At 45.6% G+C, this 11,249-nt stretch overlaps 1 protein-coding gene across 1 annotated transcript; it reads left to right on the forward strand.

Annotated features, from left to right (window-relative positions):
* Window positions 1–247: 247 nt before the first annotated feature.
* Window positions 248–9,693, forward strand: COX19 (cytochrome c oxidase assembly factor COX19). The gene is made up of 3 exons (XM_084818341.1): window positions 248–395; window positions 7,982–8,093; window positions 9,486–9,693. The coding sequence occupies exons 1-3, from the start codon at window positions 314–316 to the stop codon at window positions 9,568–9,570; spliced, it is 279 nt and encodes a 92-aa protein (XP_084674467.1). The 5' UTR covers window positions 248–313; the 3' UTR covers window positions 9,571–9,693.
* Window positions 9,694–11,249: the final 1,556 nt, after the last annotated feature.

Below are 11,249 nucleotides of genomic sequence, written 5' to 3' on the forward strand. Positions count from 1 at the left end.
TTTAATTGTGTGAACCACGCAGAGAGCTTTGGCTACTGGGCAATGTAGAAAAGTAATTAATTAATTAATTAATTAATAAGTCCGTCCGTCCGTCGCCGCCAGGGCGCCAGCAGAGGAATGCCAGGTCCGATGTCAGCATTCTGAAAAGGGGCGGGGAGCACCGCATGGCCCCGCCCCGCTCGATTAGCTCTGCTCTCGTTTGCTCTGGCCTGGCTCGGCCCTCCACTGTGCAGCCTGTTTTGACACCGGATGCCGGAAGTGAGGCGAGTTTCGCTCTTCGCAGCGGCGCCGGCGGCAGGAAGGAACCGTCGCCATGTCGACGGCTATGAACTTCGGGAATAAAAGCTTCAAGCCGAGGCCGCCGGACAAAGGCGCTTTCCCCTTGGATCACCTCGGTGAGGGCCGCCCCGCCCCCGAGGGCGCGTCCGCGGGATTTCCGCCGCCTTCGCGTCGGGTCGTTCCTCCGCCTCCCGAGTGCGCACGCGCGGTTCTTCGCCCGGTCCCATAGAGCTAGGGAGAAGAAGAGCGCGCGAGCACTTCCTCCTGGAAGCGAACTCTTCTCATGCGAAGTGGGTCAGGGGTTTCGCCATAGAGGCGCCGAGGGTAGAGCGCCGCCGCTGTTCGCTCATAGGGGATGGCGGCTTTCCATTTTTAGCAGGAATTCTGGCTGTGTGTGGCTGCAGCCGCTTTCTAGGGCTGCTTCGCAGGGGGGCCCGCTTACGAATGGCCCCAAAATGGGACATCCGTCCCCAAAGAAAGAAGGCAGAAGAGGAGAGTGGTTTGCACAACCCTTGCATATGCTCATTTAAATGTGAAGTGGCCCTCTGGCAGCCTTTCAAGTAGAGGACTGTCCTCCGTAAAAGAGGACCCCTGGCTATTCTTCCTCTGTGTTGCACGCTTGCAGCCCGGTCCTGCTCCTATCCATGTATACTCGGAAGGAAAGCTTGCTGTGCTCAGTGGGGGTTACTCCCAGTTAAATTTGTGCAGGATTGCAGCTTTGGTGGTTTCTGGGCGGTGACTTTTTAAAATTACCATTAACAATTTCATTGGATGTTTAAATAAACCATTTACAGACAGTGAATTGGATCCAGATTTAGTCAAGAGTAGACCCATTGCAATCAATGGGACTTAGGCTAGCCATGACTAACTTGGGTCCCGTTGATTGAATCATAGAATCATAGAATAGTAGGGTTGGAAGGGGCCTACAAGGCCATCGAGTCCAACCCCCTGCTCAATGCAGGAATCCAAGTCAGAGCATCCCTGACAGAGGGCTGTCCAGCCTCGTCTTGAAGGCCTCCAGTGTGGGAGAGCCCACCACCTCCCCAGGTAATTGGTTCCATTGTCATACTGCTGTAGTAGTCAGGAAGTTTCTCCTGATGTTCAGCTGGAATCTGGCTTCCTGTAACTTGAGCGCATGGTTCCGTGTCCTGCACTCTGGGATGATGGAGAAGAGATCTTAGCCTTCCTCTCTGTGACAACCTTTCAAGTACTTGAAGAGCGCTATCATCTCTCCCCTCAGTCTTCTCTTCTCAAGGCTCAACATGCCCAGTTCTTTCAGTCTCTCTTCATAGGGCTTTGTTTCCAGTCCTCTGATCATCTTTGTTGCCCTCCTCTGAACCCTCTCCAGTTTGTCTGCATCCTTCTTCAAGTGTGGTGCCCAGAACTGGACACAGTACTCCAGATGAGGCCTAACCAGTGCTGAGTAGAGGGGGACTAGCATTTCCCGGGATTTGGAAGCTATGCTTCTATTAATGCAGCCCAAAAGAGCATTTGCCTTTTTTGCAGCCACATCACATGGTTGGCTCATATTCAGCTTGTGATCGACAACAATTCCAAGATCTTTCTCTCTTGTAGTGTTGTTGAGCCACGTATCCCCCATCTTGTGACGGTGCATTTGGTTTCTTTTTCCTAGGTGCAGAACTTGGCATTTATCCCTATTAAATGTCATTCTGTTGTTTTCTGCCCAGCGCTCCAGTCTATCCAGATCACTTTGAATTTTGTTTCTGTCTTCCAAAGTATTAGCTATCCGGCCCAATTTTATGTCATCTGCAAATTTGATCAGCATTCCCTGCACCTCCTCCTCCAAGTCATTAATAAAAATGTTGAAGAGCACTGGGCCCAGGACTGAGTCCTGCGGTACCCCACTCGTTACCTCTCCACAGTTTGAGAAGGTCCCATTGATAAGCGCTCTTTGAGTCCGATTCTGTAGCCAACTGCGGATCCACCTGATAGCTGTTTTGTCTAGCCCACTTTGAGCTAGTTTGCTCATCAGGATATCATGGGGCACTTTGTCGAAAGCTTTGCTGAAGTCGAGGTATATGATGTCTACAGCATTCCCACAGACTACAAGGGAGGTTACTTGATCAAAAAATGAGATCAGATTTGTCTGGCAGGACTTGTTTTTGACAAATCCATGTTGGCTTCGAGTAATCAAGGCATTGTTGTCAAGGTGCTTCCAGATGGATTGCTTTATCATCTGCTCCAGAATTTTCCCAGGGATTGATGTCAGACTGACTGGTCTGTAGTTCCCAGGTTCCTCCTTTTTACCCTTTTTGAAGATAGGGACAACATTAGCCCTCCTCCAGTCATCTGGCACTTCCCCCGTTCTCCATGATTTCTCAAAGAGAATAGACAGCGGTTCTGAGAGTTCTTCTGCCAGTTCCTTTATTACTCTAGGATGCAGTTCATCAGGCCCTGGAGATTTGAACTCATTCAAAGTAATTAGGTGTTCCTTGACCATATGCCTATCGATCTCAAGCTGCAATCCTGCCCCTTCAGCCTGCACTTCGCCTTTGCCAGGGGGGTCATAGACCCTCTTTTGGGAGAAGACTGAGCCAAAGTAGGAATTGAGCACCTCTGCCTTTTCTTTGTCATCTGTTACCGTTTTGCCATCCTTATTTAATAGCTGAACCACCATTTCTTTCCTCTGCCTTTTACTATGCACGTAGCTGAAGAAAGCCTTTTTGATGTTTTTAGCATCCCTCGCTAACCTCAGCTCATTCTCAGCTTTAGCCTTCCTGACGCCATCCCTGCAATTCTGTGCTATCTGCCTGTACTCTTCCTTTGTTACTTGGCCTTCTTTCCACTTCCTATATGTGTCCTTTTTTGTTTTCAGGTCATCCCTAAGCTTTTTGTGAAGCCACATTGGCTTCTTCTGTTGTCTTCCACCTTTTCTTCTTGTTGGAATTGTTTGTGATTGTGCCTTGAGAATTTCCTTTTTTAAGAGCTCCCACCCATCTTGGACTCCTTTTCTCGTTAGCGTCGCTTGCCATGGGACCTTACTGGTCATCGTTCTGAGTTTATTAAAATCAGCTTTCCTAAAATCCAGGGTACGTGTTTGACTACACTCAGCTTTTGCTTCCCTTAGAACCAAGAACTCAAGTACAACATGGTCACTTTCCCCCAGAGTTCCTGTAACTGCTACTTTATCCACTAAGTCATCTCTGTTGGTTAGGATCAAGTCAAGGATAGCCGATCCTCTAGTTCCTTCCTCTACTTTCTGTAGGAGGAAGTTATATGCCACACAAGTCAGGAATTTCCTGGAGGGGCCATGTTTTGCAGAATTTGTCTCCCAACAAATATCGGGGAAATTGAAGTCCCCCATTACTACTACATCATGCTTCTTTAAAACATTGGCTATTTGCTTTTCAAAAGTTTCATCCTTGTCTTCTCCTTGATTGGGTGGCCGGTAGTAGACTCCGACCACCAGGTTCCTTTTATTCTTTGCTCCATTTATTTGCTCTCAATGGGGCTACCAAGCTCATCCTCCTGTATTTCTGTGCAGAGATACGTATTTTTCACATACAGTGCAACCCCACCTCCCTTTCTGTTCCTCCTGTTCTTTTTGAACAAGTTATATCCTTCAATTGCTGTATTCCAGTCATGAGAGTCATCCCACCAAGTCTCAGTTATACCTATCAGGTCATAATTTCCCTCCTGTATTAAGAGTTCAAGTTTGTTCTGTTTGTTTCCCATACTCTGGGCATTAGTATATAGACATTGAAGACCATGTGCTTCATAGTCTGGCTTTCTTCCTACATGTGTCTGAAGACTATTATTGGGCGCTATCAGAGCTGTTCTCTCCGTTGCAGTGCATGCTCCTACTTCCATTGTTACCCCCAACATTACATCTCCCTTCCCCGTAGGATTCAGTTTAAAGCCCTCCTGATGAAGTTCTTCATGCTGTGGCCAAACACGTTCTTCCCAGCCTTTGTGAGGTGCAACCCGTCCCTAGCCAACAGCCCATCTTCCAGGAAGTATAGCCCGTGGTCCCAGAATCCAAATCTCTCTCGTCGGCACCACCTTCGTAGCCAGTCATTCACCCGGAGTATTTTTCGTTCCCTTTCTATCCCTCTTCTAACTACTGGAAGGATGGATGAGAAAACTATCTGGGCCCCAAAGTTCTTGAGTTTCCTTCCCAAAGCTTCAAAGTCTGACGTGATTTCTTCGTAGCTCTGCTTGGCGGTATCATTTGTTCCCACATGGATGAGAAGAAAGGGATACCTGTCAGTGGGCTTTGAGTGTAGGCAACCTTTCAGTCACATCTCTAATTCTTCCTCCCGGGAGACAACATACCTGGCGAGTCCACGGGTCTTCGCGACATACTTGGGTCTCGATCCCACGCAGCAAGGAGTCTCCCACTACTACCACTCTTCTCTTCTTCTTCTTGTAGGCCTGGGTTTCATTGCCTCTGTTTGACTGACCTTCAGCCTCTTGCTCACTCTCATGTAGGTTCCCCTGTGATTCTTCCTCTGCAGGCTGTCCTCCAGTCTCCTCCGCAAGTACCTCGAATCGGTTCCACAGCTCCACTGCTTCCACTGGTGTAGAGTGGCGTCTAGTTCTTCTTCTCCTAACTGTCACCCTTTTCCAAGGAGTATCCTCTACTCCATTTTTCTTCACCTCAGCATTTCCCACTGCCTCATCTTGCTGTTGCTCTTCAAGCTTCTGGTCTTCCCTTTGCTGCTGTAGTTCCCCCATTCTGTCCAAGAACTCTTCGTGTTCTCTTATTCCCCGGGGGGTCGACAGTCGCCGCTCCAGTCCACTTACTTTTTCTTCCAGCAGCGTGATCAACTTGCACTTGTTGCAGGTGTAGGCCATGTTGTTCTCAGGCAAGAAAACAAACATTGCACACACCTTGCAGGTCACCACCACTGGAGAGTCTTGTCCTTCCATAGCCTCTTTTCCCTTTTTGTGTCTGGCTTTGTGATTGTTCTAGACTAGCCTGTACCTGTTCCTTTACTCAGTAGAGGTTAAAAGCAGAGTCCCACTTGTGTGAAAGTATGTGTTACAAGACAAATAAATGGAAAAAAGTTAGTGAAAAAATAAAATAAAATGAAAAATGAAAAAAAAAATGTTAGGGGCCTCCCCCTTGACCTCCCCTTCCGAACTCCCCTGGCCAACTCCTGTTTGCTCCCCCTGTCCGCTCGCTCTGGTCGCTCGCTCTCTAGGAGCTTGCTTGCTTCTGTAGTCCCTGGACCAGCTGGAGCATCTTGCTCTGCTCTGCTCTGCTCAGCTGGGAGGCGGGAAACAGGATTGCAATGCCTTTACTCTAAATGTGATTTAGGGGGTGATTCTCCCACACTGGAGGCACTCAAGATGAAGCTGGACAGCCATCTGTCAGGCATGCTTTGACTTGGATTCCTGCCTTGTGCAGGGGGTTGGACTCAATGGTCTTACAGGCCCCTTCCAACCCTAATATTCTATGATTCTATGCAAGTTTAGAGGGAGAAAAAGCCCAACAGCTCCCAGCATTCCTCAACCAGAGTAGGAATTATACAACATTTTTTCTGTCTAAATGTGCATAGGATTGCACCCTAACTCTGGATCCAATCCGGTGACTTTAATTCACATAATAGTTCATAACAGTTGATGTCAAGATTATCAGCACAGATGACCTGCCATATATTCACATGCTCCAAACTTCAGTGGGGGCATTACTTTTATTAACATGTGGTTGCTACATAGATCAAATTTTATTAAGACTTAATTGACACTATTATTGTCTTCAGGGTTTTATTTTTAAAAATACAGTAACTGAAATAATATAAAAAGTACTATTTTAAAAAATCTTTGGAAAAGAACTGGAGACCCATCATATAAGAATCTCAATGACCTGGTTCATACATAATAACAACCCAAAATATGGGATGACTATGGGTTGTTATTGAATTGTGGGTTGCCGTTACCTGTGAACCCTGCACTATGGTTAAACTATGGGTTGTTAACCACAAACAACCCAGAGTTCACAACCAACAACAAACCATGGGTTCATGGTTAACAACCCAAGTGCAGGGTTCACATGTAACAGCAACCCATGATTCAACCACAACCCATACTCGACCTGTACTCTGGGTTGTTGTTATGTGTGAACCAGGCCATTGTCATTTTTTAAAATATGCTGCCTTTTCATATAATGTTGAAGGCAGTTTACAACAGAACTGATATAATTCAACAGTAGAACTGAAATCAACAGAAAAATGATGATCCATGATATTTTAGTAATGCAATTAACAGTTCATTTTTAAGCAGCCTTCCCAACCTGGTGCTCTCCAGATGTGTTGGACTGCATCTTCCATAATTTCCAGCCATAAAATATAATAAGGGCATAATCCTATGGCCCCTAGACAGCGTCTAGATGGCTATAGGATTTTTCATTTTCAGGGAACCGACCTTGGAGCCAGCACTCCAAGGTCAGTTCCCAGAAAACTGACTCCCCGCCCTCTCCCTCGTAGGCGGTACGGTTCATCCCCAGCTTTGTGCTCAGAAGAGCAGCACAGAGTGGCCAAAAAGGGGCATTCCTGGGGAGTGGAGGGGATGGTGGAAGTGCTGTTATGATGCCGTCTGGCCTCCCCCTCTCCGCTCCAAGGTGCCCTGGCTAGACAGCTGTCTATCCACAAATGTAGGGTGGCCAGAGCGCCAAGAGGAAGATCCCCTCCATGCTCTGCCCAGCCTGCATTAGATAGTCAGTCCCCTCTGAGTTTGGAGGCAGCCGACTATCCCTATAGGATTGCGCCCTTACATAATAAAAGCTAATAATACAACCTTCAGTTTAAAACAGAATAAAACCAAAGTAAAAGCTGGGGTGAAAGCCAGGAGCGGTGCAAAGATCTAAAAATGCACTAACACAATTTTTAAGACCGAAGGACTAAAAAGCCTGGGTAGTTAAGGTCTTCACCTGATGCTGAAAAGACTACAGTGCAGGCGCCAGGTGAGCCTCTCTGGGGAGGCATTACACAACCGGGTGTTCCCACTGAAAAGGCCCTCTTCTTAGTAGTCACCCCCCTCTCCTCACTCAATGGGGACATCTGGTGAAGGGCCTTGGCAGATGATCTTGGGGTCCTGGCAAGTATATATGGGAGGAAACAATCCTTCAGGTAATTCTGAACAAGGCAATAGTACATAATGACAGAAAAGATCCAGTGCGGTGTAATGGATAGAGCAGGGGCGAGGAAACCAAGGCTTGGGTTCAAATCCCCATTCAGCCATAAAGCTCACTGGGTGACTTTGGACCAGTCACTCACTCTCACTCTTACCTACCTCGCAGGGTTGTTGTGAGTGGGAGAACAGTGTACCTTACCCTGAATTCCTTGTAGGAAGGATAGCAATATATATTTTTTTAATTAGTTTCATAATACTGAATTGAGGAGGAAAAAGAGCAGGTATAGCAACATCAGCAAAGAGGCAATAGTTGCTGTTTTTAACAAGCCACTCCCAGACTCTGTCGAATTCCAGAGTGTCAAATTTGCTCATGCGTACCAATTTGGCATCTTCACACCTTTGACACTTTTTCTCAGTGGAGCATGGCAACCTTAAGGTTGGCTACAGACTGTTCTGGGAGACTGAAATGCTCCCTCTGTTCTTGCATCCTTATCTGGAGATGTAGCCCCCGGCCCCCGGAAGGTGCCATTGTTTTGTCTTGCTGTGAATTCCACATCTGTCTCATTTCTCTCCTTTCTTTAAAAAAATGTGCTTTCTATTCCAGGTGAATGTACAGCTTTCAAAGAAAAAGTAATGAAGTGTCTGCGGGCAAATAGCTTTGAGAATGCTTCGTGCAGGCAGGAATCCATGGAATACTTAGAATGCAGGATGGAAAGGTGAGTGCATTCTTTCTCACAAAGTTTCACATCAGCGAATGGATATTTGCTCTAGTTCTGCTGGGGGCGGATTGGCTTACGCTGGGGTATCAGCTCCTGGTGGGTCTCTGGTTCTTCAGGCTTTAAAAAAAATACCATGGGGATGGGGTGGGTTTCCATGTTTTTTGCTGGGAATAAGTTGCTTGCTGGCAGAAAACATAAGAACATCAGAAGAACCCTGCTGGATCAGACCCAGGGTCCATCTAGTCCAGCATTTTCTTCACACAGTGGCCAACCAGCTGCCCATGGGAAATCCACAAGCAGGACAAGAGTGCAACAGCACCCTCAGAGCTGACCAGAGCTCTGGTCCAGAGCTGACATTTCTTTAAAACAGGGGTGCACAACCTTTTTGGCTCGCAAGGGCCACATCACGTATTTCAGATGGATTAGAGATAAGGGAATGATCTCAGGAAAGGCTGGAATGAGGGAAGGGTTTCCCTCGCTAGCCCTATCACTAGCACTGGGGGGGAATATCCCAGGCTTTTCCTTGCTAGTGCTTCTGCGCTAGCAAGGAAAAGGGCTAGCAAGGACAAGGGAAACTCTGGACAGAGTTCCCACTGCTCCGTGGGCTGCACTGGAAGTGGCCGAGGGTCGCATGCAGCCCGTAGATTGTGCATCCCAAGGTGGCTGGTCCTCATGTGCATTGGCCTCAATGGACATTCAAACTTGGAAGTGAATTTGCCTCAGTTAGGGATGCGGAGCTGTTTCTGATGTGGCAATATGGAAAGAACTGGAATTGACTTTAAACCAGAGTCGGGAAACGTGTAGATCTGACCTTACTTGACACTGACAGTAGTGTGCAGAGATTTGAACCCCTTTCTCAGCCATTTGCATGGCTTCTCTTAGTTCGCAAATTCTTCTGTTTGCTGGCCAAACAGAGGAGCAAAAAGCTACGGAACTACTATTTCCAGAGCTATTTCATCAAGTACTGCCCACACACTTTCAAGTATTTTTTTTTTTTTGCACTTATAAGGACTTGAACCCTGCTTGAAAAGGAAAAGGAAAAGGAAGCCAATGTTCTGAGGAAGCCAAATTCTTTGGCCCGTACCACATTTGAACTTCTGCAGGACTTCTGTGCAGTCCTGTAGAATCATAGCCACAGTAAGTACCATTTTTGGTGGAAAGGCAGGATATAAATGTAATAAATAAATTGCCCGCCTACTTTCAAGCCTATTTTTACATCCATAAGGCCTAGAAAATTGCTTTTTTAAAAGAGACCACACTTGGGAGCTTCTGTGTATCATTCTAAAAGCTTTGTTTTAAGGGGCACAAAATTATTCAGCCTCAGAAAATACTGCTACGCATGCCACGTTTAAGTCTAATATTTTCCCAATCTTTTGCTTATTTTTTTAGGGAACTTATGGCCAAAGAGCCACTGGGAAAACTGGGATTTAAAGAACTGTTACAAGAGAAATCGAAAGCCCATCCTGAGACGTAAGGAAGAAAATAAACAATCCTGCCATGGAAAGCATCAAATCTGCAGCAGTATATATTTTCACGTTTATGAAATAAGTTGTGCTGAAATCATTCTGAAATTATTAAATAAATGGTAATTCCTGGATCAGATCGATTTCATTGTGAAAATGTTGGTATTCAGTTCCTAAATCCAGCCCTTCTTCTCCTCCAGTTTGTAGCTCTTTCAGCTATGAATATGATATTTCTTATTAGATGCAGGAAGTATTTGGCTACTCTTTTGTTCTAAAGTTCAATACTTCAGTAACACAGGCTTGATTCAATAAAAATCTAATGATATTGTTTATTTCCAAAATACATGAGTACAGTGTGTGATTGGTTTCTGGGCTTGATTTTTAAATATTGTGGTGCATGTTGGAAGACCATGGGTGTGTTTCAAGCACACCTGGGCTATTAGAAACATAGGCCACAATCCAGGGCAAAGCCAGGCTTGCTTAAAGCGCTTGGGTTTTTATATACTAAAATGGGACTATGCTGGACACTAGCCATAATATGTACTGTGCATATGTATATTGAACCAGTGGATGTTTGTGGCTATTTCAGCAGAAGCAAGTAACTCAAAGAATGGGTCTGAAGGAGTAAGCCCCATGGATCTGAATGAGATTTGTTTCTGAGTAAACGTATACAGGATTATTCTGTTTCCCTGGGGGGGTTCTGGAGGGGAGGGGAGGAAATTGTGCCTGGATGCTTGGAAGTTGCCTGCCCCTGCTCTAGGAGATGCTCTAAATTCTTGTGGCTGTGGCTCGGAAGAAACAATGGAGAAAAGAATATGGAGAAATCCCAGGTGCCTATAGAAAAAGGTTTATTGTAGTTCTTTTATATTGGCCCGACGCATTTCGGAAATATTGATTTCCTTCTTCAGGGGCTACAATAAAAATATATACATACATCAGCTTAGTTATTTCATGTTGTTCCAGAATATATAAAAACATCTCAAACACTCCTAAAATAAATAATTACTATAAACAATATATAAATTCCACAACCAATTTTAACCTATACACAATTAATACTTCTCACATGTCTATAAAAATCAAGAAACCATTACTTTTACACTTATTAAAATCAACAAGGCAAAAAATGAGAACAACCAAGTGCAAAGTTTTTTTATTGTCTGTATATATAAAAAACTTCAAATGAGCTCCTTTGGCAGTTGCCTACATCTCACACCTTACATTTTTTTAAAAGCGTGAATCTAAAATGGTAAAGTGAGAATGCAGCAAACAGGATTTTGGAAAGACATACCTGTCCTTTCTTTGGGGAGGCAGAATCTTATCCTGCTCACTGTGATCCTATCATGTGATCCTATCATGCCAGTACTTCTCCGTCTGCACTGGCTGCCAGTCTCCATTTCCAGCCCCAATTCAAAGTGCTGGTTTTAACCTTTAAAGCCCTAAATGGCTTGGGCCCAGGTTACCTGAAGGAATGTCTCATGTTTACCTACCTGGACATTAAGATCGTGTCTGAGGCCCTCTTCCAGGTGCCCCGTTAAATGAGGTGAGGTGCGGGGGGGCTACAAGAGAGAGGGCCTTTTCAGCAGTGCCACCCCATTTGTGAAATGCTGCCCCCAGAGAAGCTTGCCTTGTGCCTACATTGTAATCTCGTGCTAGGTAAAACCCTTTTTATTCTCTCAGGCATATTAAC

Source organism: Heloderma suspectum, chromosome 12 (assembly GCF_057233095.1).
Source record: "Heloderma suspectum isolate Gila_16-S chromosome 12, 16-S_ref, whole genome shotgun sequence".
NCBI lineage: Eukaryota > Metazoa > Chordata > Lepidosauria > Squamata > Helodermatidae > Heloderma > Heloderma suspectum.

Bases quoted from the DNA above. Each gene is read 5' to 3' on its own strand.
- COX19 (XM_084818341.1), top strand. From the start codon at position 314: ATGTCGACGGCTATGAACTTCGGGAATAAAAGCTTCAAGCCGAGGCCG. The intron at 396-7,981 runs GTGAGGGCCGCC...TTTCTATTCCAG, and splicing joins TTTCCCCTTGGATCACCTCG to GTGAATGTACAGCTTTCAAA. The intron at 8,094-9,485 runs GTGAGTGCATTC...TTATTTTTTTAG, and splicing joins TTAGAATGCAGGATGGAAAG to GGAACTTATGGCCAAAGAGC.